At 36.9% G+C, this 22,823-nt stretch overlaps 1 protein-coding gene across 9 annotated transcripts in view; it reads right to left on the reverse strand.

Annotated features, from left to right (window-relative positions):
- The window catches only part of COL12A1 (collagen type XII alpha 1 chain), a 99,954-nt gene that overhangs the window by 66,357 nt on the left and 10,774 nt on the right, over positions 1 to 22,823 (reverse strand). For 7 of the 9 annotated variants that reach the window (XM_068183845.1, XM_068183846.1, XM_068183844.1 and 4 more), the window contains 11 exons: positions 22,245 to 22,361; positions 21,416 to 21,559; positions 20,482 to 20,538; positions 19,540 to 19,803; positions 19,262 to 19,426; positions 18,634 to 18,807; positions 17,547 to 17,837; positions 16,721 to 17,323; positions 15,071 to 15,343; positions 12,543 to 12,815; positions 11,344 to 11,616 (listed from right to left, as the gene is read on the reverse strand). The exons of the other annotated variants lie outside the window; for them this stretch is intronic. In XM_068183845.1, the coding sequence (XP_068039946.1) occupies positions 11,344 to 11,616; positions 12,543 to 12,815; positions 15,071 to 15,343; positions 16,721 to 17,323; positions 17,547 to 17,837; positions 18,634 to 18,807; positions 19,262 to 19,426; positions 19,540 to 19,803; positions 20,482 to 20,538; positions 21,416 to 21,559; positions 22,245 to 22,361 (2,634 nt within the window). The remainder of the gene's footprint in view (positions 1 to 11,343; positions 11,617 to 12,542; positions 12,816 to 15,070; positions 15,344 to 16,720; positions 17,324 to 17,546; positions 17,838 to 18,633; positions 18,808 to 19,261; positions 19,427 to 19,539; positions 19,804 to 20,481; positions 20,539 to 21,415; positions 21,560 to 22,244; positions 22,362 to 22,823) is intronic. 9 annotated transcript variants of the gene reach the window in all.

Below are 22,823 nucleotides of genomic sequence, written 5' to 3' on the forward strand. Positions count from 1 at the left end.
TTTGGACTATGAATGATCCTATCCTTACCATGTAAGATACTTAGCAGTCATGCTTTAGAATATGCAAAATAAAAATGACAGTATTCAAAGACCTGGAATGAAGCCAGTGCCTAAATGTGGTGCAGCTCACTTAGGTAAATTTTAACTCTCAAAAAAATTGTTTTATTTCATTCATTCATTTTCATTGTTATGTGTGTAACTTTTTTCTTAGGGTTAAATAATGGAGACTTTTCACAGAATCATAGAATCTGCTGAGTTGGAAGGGACCCAGAAGGATCACCAACTACCGGCCCTGCACAGCACCATCCCCAGGAGTCACATCATGTTCCTGAGAGAATTATCCACACACTTCTCAAACTCTGTCAGGCTTGGTGCTGTGACCACTGCCCTGGAGAGCCTGTTGCAGTGCCCAAACATCCTCTGGATGAAGAACCTTTCTCTAATATCCAACCTAAACCTCCCCTGACACAACTTCAGGCCATTGCCTTGGTCCTGTCACTGGTCACCAGAGAAAAGAGATCAGTGTCTGCTCCTGTCTTCCCTCTCATATTCAACTTTCCATCAAAAAGGACTCCCAGGTTCCTTTCCATGGCACTGCTTTCCAGCATCTCATTCCCTGCTCTGTCTGTACATCCAGGGTTGCCCATCCCAGGTGCAGAATCTGGCACTTTCCCTTACTGAACTTCATATGCTTGATGACTATCCAGGCCTCTAATCAATCAGAGTCCTTTCTCTGACAATTTTATTTTGTTACTTATTAGCACTAGTATATTCCAGAGTCCCACTTACCAGATCAGCTATTTCATTTTATGTTCACAACTAATTTGCATGTGTTTACATCATCTCACACTTACTGTAGAAAACACTCTCCATCTTTCCATTCATAAGACCTGTACTTCTTTCCTCCCTGTAATTTGTTTCAGCCAGCTTGGAACAAAGGCAGCAGCTCATTAGTCTGTGAAATCCAGTGTCAGATGGATATGTGAGTCTCACCTAACACACCAGAGTAATTCCTCTGCTTAAAAGTGAAGCCCATTGGTCTAAAGTGTTGCAGTGAAGGGAGTGCCTCTGCTTAATGTTTAATGTAACAGTTTAATTATAGTTTAATTAGTACATATGTATACAGTTGTTTAAATATAACATATGTTCAATTTTCCTGTTGCAATGGCTTGCCTTTGATAGCAGGAAAGGAGCACTGACTGGTGGATTTAGTGCAACAGCCTCATCATAGAAAAATCTGCAAAAGGGCTCTATGAAACCAGATCCATATAGACAAAGAAGTACTCAGTTCTTTGGTGTGTATTCTCTGTGGGATTTCTCACTGTACAGGACTCCTGAGTGGTTCTTGCTTAGCAAAAGGACTTAAACACTTGGGGTGGCCTCATGGCATCACAGTTAAGTTTTACCCTCACTGATAAAAATATATCCTTATACTAATCCACAGCAGCCACAGGAGCAGAATCAAAATTATTTGAACACAGAAGAATTCAGTACTTATCCAATTTCCACTACTTAGTCTCATTGCAAGAACAGACCTCACTACATTCAGAAGCCTGAAGCAGTTTCAGGCTGAGCAGCAAATTGCTCAAAGTCATAGTCTGTGTTTTAACTTTTCATATTAATTTTTCTTTTACTTTCACCACAATCTGCAACATTTCCAGAAACAATCCCAGTGGGGCATAAAATATTATCTGTAAAAAGTTTTGTTTTAGAAACATCTTATTGCCGATACAACTTCATTTAAAGTTAGACAACTAATCCTACGTGACTTAATGATGAATAGAAATTCATGTCAGCCTATCAAAGATACCAGCTACACAGAGTACAGAAACAGAGAGTACCATAACAATCACAAACATGACTCTCAAATACAGCTAACAGAATATGTGTTGTGGGGGGGTTTCTGATTTTAATTCAGTCTTAGGGACATTCCATCATGTTTTTCTGGAGACAGTTCTTTTTCTGCCCTAATTCTGCATCAGTTTTTAAAATTGTACCCTTCAAACTGATTTCTAGCCGCATAATATAAATTACCACAATTTATGGCAACTTCTCTTCAAATAAAGGTTAAAATACAGAGGGTTTGTTAAAGTTCAGTTGACATTTCACAATAGTGATTGCATATACTGAAAAAGTTATAGTGAAAAGGCCCAATTCAGCTCATGCTTCATGAAGTCTCACCAAATTCAGCGACTGCTTTAAATGAAAGCCAGGGCAGAATCTTAGCTCCAAATAACAATTTTCCTGGAAGCCTGAAAAAAAGATTTGCCTTCAAAAGTAAATTACAACAATTTTTCTGTCTGCTCTTAAGCTCCTACTCTCAAATCTTGGCTTTTTCATACAATAAAAAAAATATTAAGGCAATCCAAATGGAAAAAATATGGAAAACCTAACTTGATAGAATGCACAGATGTCTCACAATAAAAACCTTTCTTTCCATATTTTAATGTAATATAAATATACAAGTCACTTTATTTTGGCTACTTTAAAACATGGCTCTGCCACAACATGATTTCAGTATTCAAGTATCTGCTACCACAGCACAATTTTTTGCAAGTCTACTCTTGGATACTACAGCTAATGATATATGTTGGAAATACTGCAAAAATAACTTCTTATTTAAAACCCTTATTGATTAAGTCATTATTGAGGTCATTAAATAACAGAGGAAAATAATTTGTTTGGAATGGATTATAATGAACAGCAGTTACTGTAATATGTTGGTTCTGAAAGAAATATTCTTTGGAACTAAATGTCTTTTTTATAAGTCAAGGTAAAAGAGGGAAAAGGAACTGGGATTTCTACCAAACCACTAGAGCTAAATGGAATATTTTTACTTCAAATAGTTGGAAACTGCTGACAAGACAACTTACCTACTAAGGGAAATTGGACATTTTATATGTTACACTGCAACTGAGAACACTTCTTCAACATAACACGCTAACTTGATTTGCACCTCACGTGTGAGGTGGAAGTTCACTCACAGCTTTTTTCTGCTTCACTTGGTCTCCCACAGTGGTTTTTTTTTTTTTTTAATTTATTATTAGGAGAACACCTAAGTTTAAGATGCAGTACAACTGTAAGACTTAAACTGTTAGGATTCCATGAAATATTATCAAAGCTGCTACACTCAGAGTCAAGAAACACATTTATCCTCCATAATAACAATGGTATAATGTGGCCACTAACAAACATACAATGAGACCTATGAAATTTTCTTCCCTTGGATTAAAACAAAATACCTGGGTAGTTTGCTTATATTTAATGTACACACAAAAATCTACAACAGTACTACCTGAACACTCATTTTTTCTTTGGTCAATGTGTTCAGAAATGCTTGTTGAACATCCACTTCTTGCCTGCTTGTTTAAACAGGATGGTTAAGGAGCATGGAGAGACAATGCACATCATAAGAAGGAAAAGTGTTGGCTGGCTAGCAAGAGACTTCTGCTTTTCCTTGACTGGAAGTGGAAGCTAATGTACGTTCATCACTTAATGCAGCCCCCCAAGACATCAGCAAACAAGGATGAAGTTGGTTTATTAAAATTATTCCCTAACAGGCAGGAGTCCTATGATGCTCTGGATCATCAAACCAGCTGATGTAAGCACAGCTGTAAGCTGTGGTGAGTGTGTACACAGGAAAACAAAGTGCTTGCATGGACAGGTCAAACCCTTGCCTGGGAGAGCTGGCCAGGCACCAGCTCCAGGCCGTCAGATTCACGTTGGCAGTTTTTAGCTCAGAGCACTTTTCACTGCCTACAGTCCCCTGTATATCTCTACCATTGCTTAGAGCAGACACATTTTCAAAAATTCACTTGGTAACCTTCAGTCAGGTGCTTTTATATCCTATTCTGAACTTCTGAAATGTCCAGTTTCCATATTAAATTTTTCCACTGTAGTGTGCCAGAGACACAATATGATATTAAAGCAGTTTCCCTCTGTCCACTTGGCTTACTTCCTGTAGCTCTCCAGCAATCACTGCTGTTATTAAACACAAGACTGAATCAGCTAAAATTAAAATGTTGACATTCATAAAAATCAAATGTCCTTATTCAAATGGCCTTTCCCCTCAGAGACATTTACACAACTCCAGCTGATCTCAGTGGGATTTTTACATGCAATTTGGGGCCAAATTTTAAACAGCTTTCTGTACGTGTTTTTTTAAAACCAGGTTTCAAAATCAATCTGCCGTGGTAAATTTTGTGCAGAGGCATGTTTCATTTAAGTTAAACATAGGATTTCGGTAAGTTAGTATCCTAAAATGTCAGAATCAACTAAATAAGCCTTCACTTGTAGAGGCATAGACCAAAATGTTCTGGCCTGAGTCCTAACTTGTTTACAATGGGCAAAAGTCAGGAGCATCCCATTGTGTAAGGAGTATGCCATTGTGTCAGCAGGCTAGATTGCCACAGCCAAGGATCTAAGTGCATGTATCAGATGAGATGATAGCAGGTAACACTCTAGATAGTAGATAGATGATATTCCAATGGTCAAACTCTCCTCAGCACTGGAGGAGACAACCGCTTGGGTGGGCTCATATTCCTCCCTCCAAGAGATAAAGTGGTTAGCAACCAACCCTCAGGCAAATAGAGAGGGGATGTGGCCATGGTGCAGGGGAAAGCCAAAGACTTACTACACAGAGGCATCCTCACATGACCCCATTAAAGAAGATTTCTTCTCTTCTGCAGAAAGGCAAGAAGATGCCAACCAGGAGAGTTCTAACCCAAAACAATGGTTAGAGAAACTTTAGCCAGAGCACTCCTGAGTCCCTGGTGTACGATAATGCCAACAGGTGCTCACATTCAGTCCCTTTAATATTTTGTCTGTCTTTTCCAAAAGTTATTAACTTAACACTGTGAAGAAATATCTTCTTACTATTCACTCAGCCTTCCCCCACTGGGTTTTTTTTTCTGATACATACTTCATTTCCTAGATAAAACTAAGATAATTTTCCTCAGATTATCAAGTCTGTTTCAAAGGTCACACTCAAAAATCTTGGAATGTATAATTTTAAAAATGCATGATCCAGCATTAAGTTTCCTGAGGACAATGAGTCCTTGTTTCTGTCAGGACGGAAGCAGCACTATGCTGTGTGACCATTACGTAAAGTGCCTGTGATAGGCTAAAAATCTCATTGTAAGAAAATGTCACTTGAATTTGTACTGTTCTGTCTGTAGGAGGCCATTCATTTCTAAAGCATTTTTATGTTACTACAGAAACCGCAAAAACGAATCATTTATTTAGCAAAGAACTGCTACTCATTTTCTGACTGAAAATGAGCCTGCCTCCAAAATCCCCAAACCTAAACTATAAGAAATATATATAATGGAAAATCACTTCAAACTGAAAATGACCCAGTCATGACAACTTTTTTTCATATCTTGTTTTGGTACAGCCTAATTCTCACAACACAAAATAGCTAATCCTCAAACAGGATGGAAGGTTTGGGCCCTATATCACTGAAAAAAAGATTCTCTTTCTAAAGCAGAAGACACAGTGACATAATTATCTCTCAAATTTATTTATACTATCCTGAATATAATACAATATGCCTCTTTTTGCTTATTTTAAAAAGCACAGATAAGAAACAAAATGGGCTGACACCTCTGCTAATGGAGACCAGCAACCTCACATATGCCAAAGAACTTTGTTCTTTTTTACCAACAGCATGTGTAGCCTAGGATCTTCACTGATATAAGTGAAAATACTTGGAAATTTCTCAGTGCAAGCAAGATGGAAACCTGATTACTGAATATTTTTTGGAGAAAAAAGTGAACCAGCCTTTTTTCTAAATTTCTCTGAAATTTGCATTTAAAAGTGTAATGACTTCCCTGATTACAGTCAGTTACTCAAATATTCTTAAAACGTTTCTGCAAACCATATAGCTGCCATCAAAAAGATGCATAAACCAGATCTTCAGCTTTCAAGCTTTTCAGACATTTATTGGGATTAAGCATTTCTGTATTGATTACTTAATCTAGCAATGAATTTTTTAGTCTTTAAAACAACTGCAATTTATGAAAGTTAATCTGCTTAGCAGATAATGTACAGTATGTTCTTTTCATCTGACATCATGCATTTGAGCAGAAAATCCAACTCTTGCCAGACTTAAAACCACTCCTCTTATTAAAAAACAGATTACAAAAACAGTAGCTCTCACAAACTGCCCGCTGTCTGCTGAATTTGACTCACTGCCTTCACCATGTTTCTCATTGTATTTTATTTCTGGTATATATAAAGATCATACAATCCCAAGAAATACTGAAAGCCAAATGGTTTGTTTGGAGTGTTTGGAGATAAGAGAAAGACTTTTCCCTAAGACATTCTATGGGTGCTTCCGTCTTGTTCTTCAATCTGTATTACATAACATCAAATATAACCATCAGTGCAAACTGTTTAGTTCCCCCAGCTGTCATAAGCCCTGTTCCCCCCCCAAGGCCAATGGCAGCCTTCACTGATTTAATTTACTTTAGCAGTTTCAACAACTTTGTGTGAGCTGAGGTGAATCATAGCCAAAATGTATGTCTGAGGAAAATTTTTCCATGGCACCTTTATAGAAGTGCTCCAACCAAAGCTTCCCAGTGATGGATTGCCATGCACTTTTGAAAGTGAGAGAATAAAAGTGGAGAGTTTTCTACAGCACATATTTTGAACATGCAGTTATGTTTAAAGCAGTGTGAAATATAAAGCTCCAGATTTTTCACCTCTGGATGGTACTTCATAACTGTAGACAAAATCAGCCATTGACCGAAAGAGGTCATATAAAAGATGAGAAGGCTATTAGTTTCCTAAAATCTGGATAACTGGAGAAGGAAAGCATACTCCTTTAACAAAGGGGCAAATACGCTGTTTCCTGCTCCAAAAACACACACAGACCAAAAAAAAAAAGAAATAAATCTACCATCTCTGAATAACAATTACCTGGTAATGGAACAGCACTCAGAAATGAGTCATTTTCTGATAACTCATTTGCTAAACTCTCTACACTGTGTTGTCAGTGAACAGTTCATAAAATGCTGATCCTCTGGCATGTGTTTATCTTTGGGCTGGACCAGAAAGCTATGCAAACAGTTTATAAAAGAGATTATCTACAGTTACTTGGGGGAATATTTGCCCTCTCTGTTTTATGCAGAGAACCAATAAGGGCAAGCATATGCTTAGCAAAAAGAAAAACACAAGGAGAAACTGAGATTACCCAGATGGTAAATTATATCAAGTACACAGAATGGTTCCTGGGTTTCTGTGGATTGATTTTCCCATGAAACCTGAAACAAGCCATTTCAAAACACTGCAAAACTACCATGCAGAGCAAAGCAGAGGAACAGAGGGCAAATTCTAACTGCTCCAAAGTATTTTGGAGATAGCAAACATAACTGAAGGGCCTTCAAGGAATTCCTGGGCAGACATGTCCATGCAGATCAGGTTAGAGCAGCCTGAAAATTTCTGGTTTTTTCCTCTCTGCTGGAGGATACTCTTGTCTGAGAGTAACTGCCTGTGTGAGTTCTACTACTACATGCAGAACAAAATAAATCATTACTGAAAGTAGGAAGAATGTTTCCCTACATCCTTAATCACAGGAGACCATTTAGTGATTCAGTAAAATTCCATAAACATCTGAGAGTTTGGATTTTTCATTTCCTGCCACTTGACGATAAGATAGTTGGAGAAGATACTGTATCCAACTCTTCTCTTCTCACTTTTCTATTAGCGCTGAAATGTTCTCTACACACAAACTCACTTCTCTTACGCTACATATCAATTCCATGAACCAGTAACCATCCCACTTTGAAAGGCAATCTCAAGCCTAGCTCCTGATATGATGAACAACTATGGCACCACTGACTGAATTGGTTTGGTGAGAATTCATATGGTGAAGACATCAAGTCAGCCCCATAGGGATTCCTGATACAGAAAAACACTTAAGTGCTCAGTCTTTCTGGGTTGCTGGCAATGAAAAACACACACCACACTATTTTGTTTCTCAGACACCATGGCTCATGGAAAAACTAACTAAAATACTAAACACTTTTTTATGCTTCCTTTCACAGCTTTTTTGTCATTACTGTTGATAAGTTTATTTCTCCAGAAGTTAAGACCTGTCCCATTTCCAGCCTCAGTCAGACAAGTTATTTCAGCTACTCATTAGTCAAGTATTCACTTCACTGACCTATGTTACTTTTCATCCTGGTCCAACCATATATATTTTAGCTTCCCAGCCAGCATGACATCTCTTTTCATGTAAACTTCTATACTGAGCTTTGAAATTTGAATGTTACCTTTCAGTTCCAGAATTGCAACTCTTTTATTCATAATTGTCTGGATTTCTTTAAAGGTTTTGTTATTTTATCCTTCACTGTGGAAAGATAGGGCCATACAGTGAAATACTGTCTTATGTGCTGCAACAAATATTTTGAAAACCTTTCATATTCTTAGTCAGAGAGTCTTTTAAAATATCTATGACTATGTTCAAAGAGTCCTGGCCTAATTCAAGTACTTTTATTGCCCCATGGAATCGCAGATATGCTGATTACTGAAATACACGATAGATATTCCATGAGGAAGTATTATGAATTAGGTCTTTGCTGTCATGCAAAAAGAAATTTGTATTCTGTTGCTTCCCTTTGATCACCCAGTAAAGACTGACATCTCTACAGTGCTTTTACTATCACCTTATCTAACAAAGCAAATTTAAGAGACAGTTTTAATATGAAGTGTAATGATTTCTGAAGAGCAGCCTGATAGGATTTTCAAATCTTGCTGAATCGTCAAAGAATTTACACTTGAGTCATAAAGCTGTACATGTCAAAATGGTAAGTAATTTTTAATTTGGTTTCTTCCCAGCTGAAGAACTGGATAAGAAGTCATTCAGTTGAGTGATAGGATGCTCCTTTATTCATATTTATCCTAAGAAAAAATCTGTCACTGAATTTTTAATGTAATGTTTTAATTCAGTTGCTTAGAGCAAAATTTCTTACAGAAATGCTTTTGTGACCTTTTAAGTCTAACACCCATTTTAAACTTCATCTGGTTGCATATAAGCCGATTCCTAAGATAGAGGCAAATATTTTTTTAAATTATTTGGCTCTTTAACCAATGTCGAGAATGTTTTTCTTCTTATTAACAATTTAGCAATGCAGAAAGTCCAAATAAGAATCAGAGCCCTCAAAGGAGACAAAGGGCAGGGAGCACTGAAAGGACAAGACAGTCTGTACCTGAGAATGAATTCTGGTTTTCTGATGATTTTGGCTTCTGATTCTACTGTATTTCATTCACCACTCTCTCTAGGATTTGTTTTAACTGAAGCTCGAGGCAGTGACCCAAAAGATTTTTCTTTTGCTCAAGTTTTATGATAGGATAAAATGCTAAGCTTACTTTATGAATTTGAAACATACTTGTTGTCTCCACGACTCCTTGTTAATAAAGGAGCTCTCCTAAGTTTACTGCAAACATTCTCAATGAAAATGTTTCCACCAAATGTAAACAGCTAACTTGGTCAAACCTTTACTAAAATTTGAGGTATGTCCCTAAGGAAGTGAACCATTCCGTCTGTTTAAGAGTGAGACAGAGGCTCCTCAATATTTGCAAAGGAAGACTGAGGCATTCCTCTACATGCTGATAGCACAGAGGAGAAAGCAAGGCTGCCAGCTTCCTATGTCTGCTTGGGACCCAGTTTGTTTTTGTTCTGAGGGTGAAATTTGTATTCCTGGATGGACAGTGGCTCTTGTTCAGGGGAAAGAATAAAAGAGACTCTTGCCCAATATATTCTGCAGTATTGTGAACCTGCTGGGGTGTGGAGGTGAATTCAAACTCTCCCACACAGCACAAAATCTGCATTTTCACCCTCCCTCTTCCCTCCAAAACATGTTAGACCTAGGAAGTGTCAGCACCACCACCAACAGGGAAGTTCATTATATCCTGATCATCTCTGGCTTTTCTGGATGGTATGGGCAGAATATTGATACCAGATCTCATTTACCTGGATCTCAGCAATGTTCTGGGCAGGAGATAAGCTCTTTTCTCCTACAAAAGGAGATCTTTGGACCTTGCATTTGTAGTGAAAGCAAGGGAGTTAGGAAACTTTCAGCATGAAATGCAAGTTGCCTGATTCTCTGACCTCCATCCATTAGAGTAAGCAGGTCTCAGGCAGTGGGATGGGCAGGCAGTTGGTGTCTAGATCTCCCACTTACTCCTTGTATAGTCAGTGGACAGAGAAATATCCATTTGAAGGAAAAATGGGATTTCAGATGGACTATCTGCCTACTGGAACCATTTGCCTTTCTTCATCAATCACAGAAGAATCCTACAGAGTCCATGCTGCAAACAGCAGTGTTCATGTGCCTACATTTTAGTAGGAAGAATTCAGCACACTGATGAATCATTGAAACTGGTTTTTAAATTTATTTTATTTTACATTTTCCTATTAAAAATACGTTTTCTGGATTTTTTCATAACCTATGTTATAAACAAAAAGTTGAACTGGTGGAGAAACTGAGAATCAAGTATATTCCCACTGTAACTTGACTAGCATCAACAGATTAGTCTAAATGCCACATAATTCACCCATAAGATGTTTTCAAGTGTTGTGCCTACACAGCTGCAGTGCCAGATTTCAGCAGTGCATCCCTGGCCAGCACAGAACAGAGTCACACTTCCTTTCAAGGCCTACGAGGAAGTTTTCTCTATCCTCTGACAATCTACAGATCACATTGAGAATGCTCACAAAGAGTTAGTTTGGGAAATTATCTGTTCAATGTCAGAGAAAGAACAGCCTTTCCTCCTTATAAGAAAGCCTTTGGGTCTGACTTACACTTTTGTCAGCATTCTGTTTATGGTCAGCTTCAGGTTCTTTCTTAGAAGTAGGATTTGACTCTGTATGCCTAAGACTACACGGTGTTTCTCTGATGCAAAAATGGCTCCTGAACATCTTTCAAACTCAGTGCTGTAGAAATGCTGCAAATTTTCAAATCAATGAGATACTTCAACCCCATTAATTAATCCTGTTACATTAAGAAGAACAGGCCACTAAAACAGCTTGGAAGATGATAGTTATAAGACAAAATATTTAATGGAGGCTGGTGTGGAAGTACAGTCAGTTGTGGTTGGTGCTCCTGGCAATAGCTTTTCCAAGAGACACAGAGTCACCTCCACAACTAGTGATTTAACCCACTTTTTTTTAATTGGAGGACAGAAGATTTGGAAAGTTCATGTAAAGCAGGAGAGTGTCTTTATGTCTATTTTTCATTTAGATATTTACTTCTACAGAAAACTTGGGAAGACACTTTAAGACACCATAAACATCAGTCAGATAATGAATAAATAATAACAGAAACAATAAATAATTACCTTCAAGTGTTTCTCCCTCTCCAGAAAGGGCATCTCCTGCTCCAGAGGCATACAAGGCAGACACAGTCAGTGCATACCTAGTCGCTTGGTCCAAGCCTTTCAGCACTTTAGAGGTAGTGTCACCTTTCACAGTCACTTCCTTAGTTTCACCTCCTGCGACTGGAGTGTATGTTATAAAGTACTGCTGCACTTTGCCAGGAGCAGCACCCCAAGACAGCTTCATTGTTGATGTTGTAGCATCAGAAACTCTCAAATTCCTTGGATTTCCTCTGACTGCACATGTTAAATAAAAGATGTTGAAAACAAGTTGAAGCAAGCTTAATTTCTTGGTTTATCTCTTAGGCTAACACTACATAGGATTTTATGCTAAAAAAGAATTCTCTAATAGGCTGGACCAACACTGCTACAGTGTACCTTTACTGTAATCAGGACTGTATATTCCCATCCCCACGCTCCTTAGGCAAAAATGCACAATAAAGTCCACTTAATTTTTTTTTCCGCTGATAAAGCAGGCTCAATCCTGGAGCACTTATACATACTAGCGCCTCTAGATTTGTTCAGATTCAACAAAGATCCATGTTGAAGTCACTGTCTTCAGAATCAAGTCAAAGATGACAAATAAAATGTGAAATTAACACGTTTTGGTTTCCTAAAGAGGTCTTTTTGATGATGACTTTCATTGGTCAGTGAAACTTCAACAATGATCAGGACAGTCATACTGCCTATACTCCCTGAATTTTGCTTAATAAGGCATGATACATGTTAAAGGATCATGCATTTTCAAATACGTTAAATCTACGGTGATAACTTGAGAAAATTAAATGTTTCCTTAACTTCTTGTTAAACATTTAGCACAAAGTGCAAACAGAGTCAGAATTTGCTCAAAAGGTATATAATTTATATTATTGACAATATGAAGAATCATAAGGACAATTAATTTAACACACAAGTAAATCCTTCACCCAAGTTACCTTGCCATATCAGGTTCAAGACACCGTATTTTAAAATGAAATATTGCCATTTTGATAAATTCTGTTGTCTTAAGTTATCTTTCAGCTAGGCTTGGGCAATGTTATAACTCTCTGTTCATCTAGGATAACACATATGGACGATATGGTTTATTCTCTTTTCAGTATGAATATGTCAACATGCTGCAAGTTTTTCTCACGCTTACTATGTTCACAGCATTGATCATGTACCTTCATCAGTTTTTGCATATCCATTCAATGAATTCCCAGGCCCAGACTGATACTCAGGAACAACAGACACTTCATATCTTGTATCTTGGATCAAATTCTGCAGAGTAGTTGACCTATCATTTGCTGAGACAGTCACTTGTCTCCTTTCTCCTCCAGTAAGTGGTCCGTAAACAAGCCTGTACCGTAGGACATTTCCTGGAGCTGGAGTCCAGCCAACTACAAAGCTATCAGTAGTTTCATCTGTAATCCTTAAGTTTCGAGGAGCACCTTTAACTACAAAAAAATATACACACGTAAGTTGTAAATATTTGCTTTTAGTGAAGCAGTGTCTGAAGCAAAACCCTGTCAACCATTCTGTTAGCTCATCCAGTTTACCAAAACTGCTTATATTGCCCTCCCATTGCTTTAGGGTACACACACCTTTAGTAATTTCTGAAAATGTAGGGTCATAGTTACATTCAGCAGTGGAATGAAGTTGTCTCCAAAAGTACATTCATCCCAGTTTATACAACTGCTTCTGAAACTTAAGACAGTCTGACTGTGTTTAATGGTAAAAGTAGGACTGAACCGTGTAAGGGACATGTGGGCATAGCAAGGAAATTTCTTAACACAACAAATAATATAAGTTTCCTTGCTGCAGCACTTTGCTTCTGCACCCCTTCCATTTATGGCAGTTGTCAGATACACCTGACTACACACAGGCAGCTATCCTATTTGCAAGAACAAGCAAGGAACAAACAGCAAAAAACCCCACCAAACCAATTCTATTTCTTTGAATTTTTCAAACAAAAATATATTCATTGCAATATGAACTGCATCTAATTTTTAAAAAAGGTTTCTGAATTTAGTCTCTAACTCAAAGAAATGGTTTGTTATCCTAGAAACTAAAAAAACTGTGGTGAATTCTTTAACCTAGCCTGCTCCTTGACAAAAGGTACAGCAGTTCAGATGAGCCGAGTGGGCACAGCAAAAAAGACTCGACTCTTTCAACAGACATAAAGATCTACTGCACTGCATACTGCCTAGAAGTACATAGCATTGTCACTTAGGGAAAAAAAGTTTGGGTTTTTTGTTGTTTGTTATCTATATTCCATAAGTATTGTACTTCAAAGTTAAGAGTGGAGTAATTAATAATCCCAGTTTAAAAAAATAAACTTGTTTTCTATTAATCAGAAACACAATACTCAACCTCAAATCCTTTAAAAGCCTGAAACCAAAGTTAATTGCCAAGAAAGCCATCTGGCTCAAACTGTTAGCTAGATCTGCATGGAGAGCTCCTGATGTTTATGTGGCTGTAGAAGAAGTTTCTCTTCTGAGACGTGCTGGGATATCATCATATGACAATATTAATAATTATTTAAGGTAGTATCAGTTACAAATGGGAAGACAGATTATTTTTATTAAATCTTTTCCTTCTCCTGTCCCTTATGCACACAAGCTACATGTTCTATCAGCCAAGAGTTTTTCTGTTTTCCTAAGGGAAAATTATGTGTGGCCAAAATATTCTGACTGGTACAGTCATGGAAATGTGCTCACTGACAGTGAAACCTGTATCTTCCAAACTTAACATCCAAACTAAGCAATTTTACAAGTGTTTATTTCTATCAGTCTTAAGAGGAAAGAGCAATTAACAAATCTTCATGCTGTTTCTTTTGCTCCTTTGGAATCATTTATGTCACCAAAGGTCACAAATGACAACATGGAATAATGAAAAAGAGTAGATCAATATTTTTAAGAGCATGATTTAGAGTAGACTGAGTTTTCAACTACTGGAATAGAAAATCAAATCTACTGTCATGCTGCTCTTTTCAATCAGGAGAAATGCATCACGGCAACTCTATCAAGAAAAAGTAAAGCTATCATGCTTAAATTTACAGCCACTGACCACATAAAACACATACTGACATCAATGGAAGTTTTGAACCAGCTGTTGGATCAAACCAATGAATTTCTGATTAAAAAAAAAACAGTTAACCAAAACTCAAGGCCTTTTAAGCCTACTGTATATAGAACAAGATTTCTATTCGTGTTGTATTAGACGTAGACATAGCAAATTGCATAGACACACATTTGTCTTTAAATGTATTGAGGTCAGCATGCATTACTGCATCTATCTCATCGTTATTAAATAGAATAGAAATGAAGAGTTCTGTTGGAAAGGATCTACAATGTTCATTTAGTCCAACTTGAGTCTATGTTGACAATAATTCATGCCTTTAATAACAGACTTTAATATTGAGAACGCACTACTTCATTTGAAAGGAGGCCACTGCAGAAGAACACAGCAGAGGAACACATCCAACCTCAGAAAAATTAAAGTGTGATCTTAGCAACTTAATGCTTGCATATTATTAGAATTTTAAATTTTTACCGGATGCACTGAGATACAATAATGTTTATTCTCATTCTGCGCTGCAATACAGCTTCTCAGCCTTAGCTGGCTGTTCCTCATTTCCCTGTTCTCCAGCTAAGCAAATTCTTATTTGAACATATGACTCCCTTGTGTCTGAGAATAATGGGAATCCTACCTTCTAAGGTGGTTTCCTCTCCATCCAAGGGAGGGCCATCACCATCTTCATATTCAGAAATCACACTGACTGCGTAAGTAGTTTCAGGTAGTAAGTTGGTGAGAACTGAGCTAGTACTTGAAGCTGGTACTGAAACAATGAATTCATCTCCACCAACTGCTACTTTATATTTGATGAGATAGGACAAAACCTCAGATCCAGCTGGAGACCAGCTCACTTTGAAACTCTCTGATGTTATGTCAGAAAAGACCATGTTCTTTGCAGGTACGTAAGCTGTATGGAAATAAAAATGTGCATATGAGGCATACTTGCCAGAAGATGTTAAACACAACATTTCTAAAATAAATAATAAATGTTCCTCAATAATCTGATTTATTCTAATTGAACAGATATTTTGTTGCATGTGCACAAAAATTTTTTCTACACTTGCTTATATCTATCAAATTTCAAGAAGATCATATCTAGGCTGCCTAAAATAATTCACAGTAAGTAGAAGCACCAAATTAGTGATTTCTAGATCAAATTAAAACAGTCCATCTAAAATATATACATATATTTACAAAAACTTAATTTAGAATCTGATTATCAAGTTGAATTCCCTATTTCATATGTCCAATGAACAGCAATAACATTATGCCCTCAATGGAAACTAAAAATTGTTGGGGTTTTTTTCAGACCTAGATTAAAAATAAGACAAAATAAAAACCAGTATTTTTTCAGGAATGAAGTCAAAGGGGGAACTAGGAATTGACATGAGGCACAGACACGAATCTGACATCCTGAGCTTGTTTTGCTTGGCCTAGTCACCCTGTCAGTGGGGATCTTAAAACTGTTCAAGCCCTCTAAAACAAAGGCTGCTTTGCTGGTTTGTTCCTCAAAGCTATCCTGAAACAAAAGGTTTAATTTTAAAGTGAGCTGGGCTTTCAACAATGGGGACTTTTCCATGTTAGTGTCCTACTAAGCATAGGTAGGGTCACTGTGGGTACAGCTAATCATAAGGAATTTTATCTGACCAAAGCTGGACATTTAGAAAACTTTTGAATGTTAAATGTTATCCATGCTGGCCTAATTTGGATGCGTGTTAAGACTTTCATGTGCTACTTCATTTCAGTCTTTACAGTTAGATTGCAATCACTGTCACCTAGCATCTGCTGCCTCAAGTTGTCTTGTCTCTAAGCCCATTTCAGAGGGCCATTAATTTTATCCTAAAACTTAATCGAATTGCCCTCTAGACTTGTTGGCCTTACTTCCTTGCCTTTTAACATCTAAAAGACAAGCTTAGACTTGCCACCTCATTTTGTAGAGCTAAAAAAGAATGCTCTGGTAACTGTTTTACTCAAAACATTGAGTGCAAAAGCAGAGCTTATCCACTAAGGTCATTCCAATAGACACACATTTTATTAGCTTTTTTAGATACGTAGCAGGGGTGGGGGAAAAATTTCCCCAATATTTTTTTCATTTTCATTTATCCATTAATTTCACCTGTTGCTTTTAACATATTTGAAATGGAGAAGCAAATCCCCAGTTATTAAAATTATCATTTGTATATGGTCAATTTCATCAAAATAAATTCTTTCAGTAACTGTAAGCACAAAACATTGGTTCAGATCCTCTTTTTCTACATTCCTCTAAGTAACGGTAGTTGCTTACATTTTCTCCTTATAGCAGCCAGCTCCTGCTCAATTCGTAGGCAGACAGACTGTGTAAGTTCAAATGATATTCTTTGAAAGGCATCAAAATCTTCCACTGTGTAAACATGGGTGTCCGCAGGAGGTGACGCGATAGCTTCCAACTCCGTACGCACTGCATCCTTCACACCAACTGCAAATATTTCTACATCTGCATCCCTCAGCTTAATTGCAGGTTCTTTAAAAGCATCTGACGATTTTCCATCAGTGATAAGAATCATTACTCTCGGCACATTTGGTCTTGATCCTTTGCTGGTAACAAATACTTTCTCCCTCACATATGTCATTGCTTTGCCTGTGTTGGTAGATCCACCTCTGTAGGGGAAGGTGTTAATAGCCTGAATTATGTCTTCCACTCTGTTGTATCTGTTCAAAGAAAACTCCATATGGGGATCTCTGCTGTACTGGACAAGACTTATCTGTACTTTTCGAGGTGATATCTCAAAGCTTTTAACTAACACTTCCAAAAAGGCTCTTACTTTAACAAAATTGGCGATACCAATGCTGTAGGAACCATCCACTAAAAACACAACATCAGCTTTTACATCCACACCACGTGAGCATTCTGCAAAAGAAAAGAATAACCACTGTAAACAGATTTTCAATTGCCACATAGCATTACAATTGTATCTGTAATTTGTGTATCACACACAACTGCTCATAAACAAAGTAAAGTATGCTAAGCAAAGCTGTTTCTCAAAAATAATAAAGGTATGATATTAAAATAAGCATCAGAGGTTCCATCAGTGAAGAGCTACAATTTGAAAATAAGGTGGCTCCAAACTCACCCACTTGAACTTTTACTTGTTGTGTTTTTTCCATTATTGTTATTGGCTCACTGGGGGTCAGTCCTTTCATTGCATAAACATTAATTTGATACTCTGTGTCTGGAGAGAGATCTTTAACATTCAGAGCAGTTGTCTGAGGACCCACACTCAATACATGTTGTTTTCCCCCAGCTATCATTGGAATGAATTGCAGACGATAGCCAGTTATTTGGCTTGTGGATGGATCCCAAGTGATTCTAACAGACTTTGAGGAGATCTGAGTTGCCACCAGATTTGAAGGAGGCTCCACCACTGAAAGAAATCAAAAGCAAATCCGCAATATTAGTTACAATTATAAACGTATTTTCTTAACAGTTTCTATTTCTGGAATAAGTTTAGTTGTCTTTGCTTGATCTTTACTAAAAATCACTTTTGGGGTTTTTTTAGCATTAATAGATAGAAATTAATTACAGGATAGTCCAAATGAGACATCAGTGAGAGTGGTCCCCCAAGTATAGCATAAGTTTCAGGAGAAGTGCTGCCCAGCTCTAAAACTGTTTCAACCAAAAGTGAAAGCTACATTCACAGGAAAATTATAGAAAGTGTGAACAAACGCAGACTTGAGCAGAATACTACAACAGCAGAGTGATCTCTAATGCCATTTTTGTCAAAGAATAAACTAGTTACTTAAAACCTTACAGGGTGAGAAAGCTGCAGTGATACAGCTTCATGTCATTGTTTTCTCAGTTTTCTCCAGCTTTCATGCTTTGGTTCTAATCCATTACATATTCTGACCCTTCACCAAGCAGTTTTTTTCCCTTGAATACATTTTTCCACAGAAGTGATGCCTGTGTCCAAACTGACTCTGATAACTGCACATCACTGTGTTGCCTTTGAAACTATGGAATAATGGAGCTATTCCAAATCTGCTACATCATAGGTTCTGTTATCCTGCGTTTAAAGACACAAAACTGAAAACAGTTTTCCACACTTTCTAAGTGAGGCAACGGATGAAATCTAGAAATAAAGCAAAGGAAGTAGGGATAGCCTCCTCAACAGACATTGGGACAAACTGAAGCTACAAATAATTTTTTATAAAGTGTCTCACCTTCTTCCCCACTAACCAGTTCACCTAGTTGTTCATCAACACCGGAGCACACTTGCAAGATAATTTCATTCTGTATATCCACAATTCCATCAAAATTAGCCACATTGAACACATGCTTCAGTGACGGCTGAGATGCAATTAGCTTGAGCTCCTTTGCATCTGCTGCTTTGATACCTAAAAGTTGTAATAGACAGGGCTGTGTTAAGTAGACATAAAATACAGATACCTGTGAATGTACTCATGAGGTATCAAAACATCCTGGGGTAAAGCTGAGTTTAAATTAGTTCTGCCCTCTGTCATGATCAATAATCAAAACTACAAAATAATGATTAATGAAATGAGGTGGCAGACTCAATTTTCAACCAGTGAAAATAAAGTGGTATAAGTGAAGAATGAGGCCAAGGTTGAACTATGCTGGTCAGTCATATCAATCTCCATGCAGGAGCTACATAATCACCTCAAATTAACACAACTGATGTGTTCCACTCTGGAGGGCACAAATGACCCATTTCAAGGCATACACATGAAAAGAGGGCAAAATGAAATTCTTCAACCACACCATCTGCAAACTTATAAATTAACTTTTTATGAAAGTTAATCTCTAAACCATTAGAAAAACTCAACGTACCCAAGGAAAAAACTTCAACTCCTATGTTGCGAAGCTCTCTTGCAGGAATTTCTACATCATCTTGAGCTTTTCCATCAGTAATGACAATGGCTACTTTGGGAAAGCCTTTTCTTGCTCCAGCAGACTCAGTGAAGGTGTTTTGAACAAGGTAATCAATAGCCTCACCTAAAACCAACATCACAAGTTGTGTCTTTTTAGACTTGCATGAACTACGATTTAAAGCAAATTTGAACTATGAAACGAAATGCTGAATAAACATGTATGTGGGAAATCTGTACCTGTCATTGTGTTGCCACCTTTGTAAGGTATCCTTTTAATTGCATCAATAAGATCACTTCTTCTGAAATACTGATTTAAATTGAACTCTGTTCTTGTATCTGAACTATACTGAACAACTCCAACTCTCGTCTTTTCTTCCCCAATGTCAAAAGCTGATACAAGGGCAACCATAAAGTCCAGAATATACCCAAAGTTATTTCTTCCTACACTCCATGAACCATCCACCAGGAAAACTAAATCTGTCATTGCACTTATGGAGCATCCTGGAACACAACAGAGAAAAAAGGAAAACCAACTCTATTAGCAAATGAGCAATTTCATTCTTACAAATCAGTAAAAAATGTCTAATAGAAACTTAGTAGGTAAAAGCCAAAGCAAACATATATTTAAAATATTGATGTAATCTGAGATATTTTGACTGGGGAAACAGTACTTACGTAAGTGAACACCCATATGAGTTTTCTAACAGTCATTATCAAAAGGGAACTGCTTTGAGACACCTTTCACACTAATCCACATGATCTGTTATGCCACAACAGATGAAAGCACCCATACAAAACTTTTTGTAATGTTTCGATGTTACAGAAATATTTTATTTTGTTAGTATTTGTGCTTTGCATCTTTATTTCCCCATTGTATCTGCACAGGTTCTTCTGCAAAGCCTTTTATCCACAGCACAACATCTTTTGTTGTTAGGACCAAGACACTCATGGACTTTCTTAGGTTAGTTGCATGAAATCCCTAGTTTCAGTACCAACTTTGCACTTTAATCTTTCAGTGCAGCTTATCTTTCTATAACAAGTCCCTTCACAAGTTTTCTTAACTATGCACAACTTTACAAGTTAACCTCTTGGTAGGTAGCACAGAAGCGCAGTTTAACTTTGCGAGCTAGACTTCAGATAAGATAAATGTCAGAGAAGTTGAAAAGCAAAGCAACTTACTTTGTAATTGAGCCTCAATCTTCTTTTCCTCTGGTATTCCTGGGCCACCTGTCTGAACTACACAAAGCACAAGACAGAATGAATGGGGGAAACAGGGTTACATTTTTAAACATCAAAGAAAAGCACATAAGGAATTAGAGACATGCATCTAACAAGCTTCAGAACACGAAAACATAAATGCAGGTTCTGAATATACCACCTGTACTTACAGATTTGACAACACAGTATTCAGCATGACACAAAATACAGAAAATGTAAATATCTAAGAATCTTCTGTATTTGTACATCTTGTAGAGTTATTTCCTGAAAATTAACTGCAACATGCCTGGAAGAAATACCAGTATTACCCCTCTCTAACACCCAGGAGAATTGATAATTTTCCCATGGTTCTTTGTGAAGCCTGAGATATGATACCAAATGTGTCATAGAAAATAGTCTGCTGTGCATTTTTATTTAATTAAATTTAATTTATGCTTTTTTGTTTATTAATAAAAATTATTAAAGCTTAAATTCAATATTTTAGTATGCATTTAGGTATATTCTGTCACATTTTATTAATATCTGATTAATATAGTTTGCTTTCTCACACAGGATGCCAGTTCAATTCATTTGTTACTGACATCAGTGATTGCCGTCCCCTTGAATTCAGCAGATGCAATTTATTAGAAGTAGGTATAGCTCAAAAAACGTAGTGGCCTCCTACCAAGAATTCTATAGATGTTGGCAGACACTATATCCATGTTAGTATCCTTTGATCTCTTGCAAATTTTCTCTGCTTCTACTAGGACTAATAGAAAAAGGCTGTTCAGACAGCTCCATCAAAGGAGAGTTTAGGTATGTGGCAATTTTGTTGGAGAACTGGATCAAAGCCAAGTTTTGTGAATGACCGCTCAGTTATCTTAACTGGCTTTCTAATTGTACTGCAGCTACTTACTTGTCAGCTGGCCAAAAACAGGCAGACTCTCCTCTCTGTCGTCATATGAAGCTATTGATACAATATACTCTACATCAGGTATAAGATCTGATATGACAGTTTGGGTAGTGCTAGGTGAAAGAGTAAATTCTTTAGTAGGTCCATCTGCAATAAATATATAAAACACTCAATGCAGCCTTAAAATCCAATAATATTGATAAACTGACTGTAAAACAAAATGCATCAGGCAATAATCTATCTCAAATCCAATAATAATTTTAATAACTTTCCAATAATAATAATAACTTTCCGTTTTCATGAAGTATAAATATTGAAACATGAAACTTTAGGCTAATGTGATTTTTTTTGTAGTGAAAAAATTGCTAAAGTTTCTAATAAATTCCAGGAAATTTGAAACTTGAAATGTGCGTACAAAATGTACTACCAGCTAACAAATCATATCCTGTTCTGATTCAATATCACTTTTATACTGATTATTTCTCAAAGTGAAATAGAATAACGGCTGTCTTACACAGCATAATACAATTCTTGAACTTTAAGGTGAAAGCATAGAAGAGGAGCAGAGTGATTATTCTACCTTCTTTTTGCTCCTTGCAAAGAAAAGGCATTCAAAACTTGTTACTTTCTGTCCTGAAATGGTAAACACTAAGGCAAGCTCTAACTTGGAAGAATCACTGTTTTTCCTGTATGCCCTTTGTTGCTACCCAGGCTTGATCACTAACTTCCAAAAGATTTTAATGGCTACTCTCACACCTAAGTTAGATATAGGCAAAAATAAACTCAATGTTTCAAAACATGGAATCACATTAAAAAAATTGACTGGACTCACCATTTGTTGGAACAACAGTTATTCTGTAACCCACTATTGCATCTGGTGGCCTTTTCCATGACATTTGAACATTATGTTCATCTATAATTGTAAAATTCAAGTCTGATGGTGGGTTAACTGCAAAAGATTTATACCAGGTAGATGTTTAAAATCTTGAGCAAGTTTTGGCAAATGAATAAATAAAACAATGTTGAGCAAAGCTTACTAAAATTGTCTTTGCATAAATTTGTTTCCAACAAATATAAAGATATATTGTTGGAAAAAGAGTAAAATAAAAGCTGACAAAATATGACAAAACATCAAAGAGTATATGCATTACAGAGGACAGCACAGAACATATGTTTCTTGAGTTGCCAAGACATTCAAGAATGGCCAGCAAAATCAAGCACAATAGAAAACACATTTGGATACATGTACAATGAGTTCACAGATAATCACCACATATGCAAACATTTCACATAACGATTAAAGGAAATTTTTTTACATGCTGGGTGCAATCCGTACAAGCATGCCAAATCACAACCTGCTTACAATATCATGAGATCATTTAGGATTTGGAGAACACAGTACTCTTCTTAA

The sequence above is a fragment of the Anomalospiza imberbis genome, chromosome 3 (genome assembly GCF_031753505.1).
Source record: "Anomalospiza imberbis isolate Cuckoo-Finch-1a 21T00152 chromosome 3, ASM3175350v1, whole genome shotgun sequence".
Classification (NCBI taxonomy): domain Eukaryota; kingdom Metazoa; phylum Chordata; class Aves; order Passeriformes; family Viduidae; genus Anomalospiza; species Anomalospiza imberbis.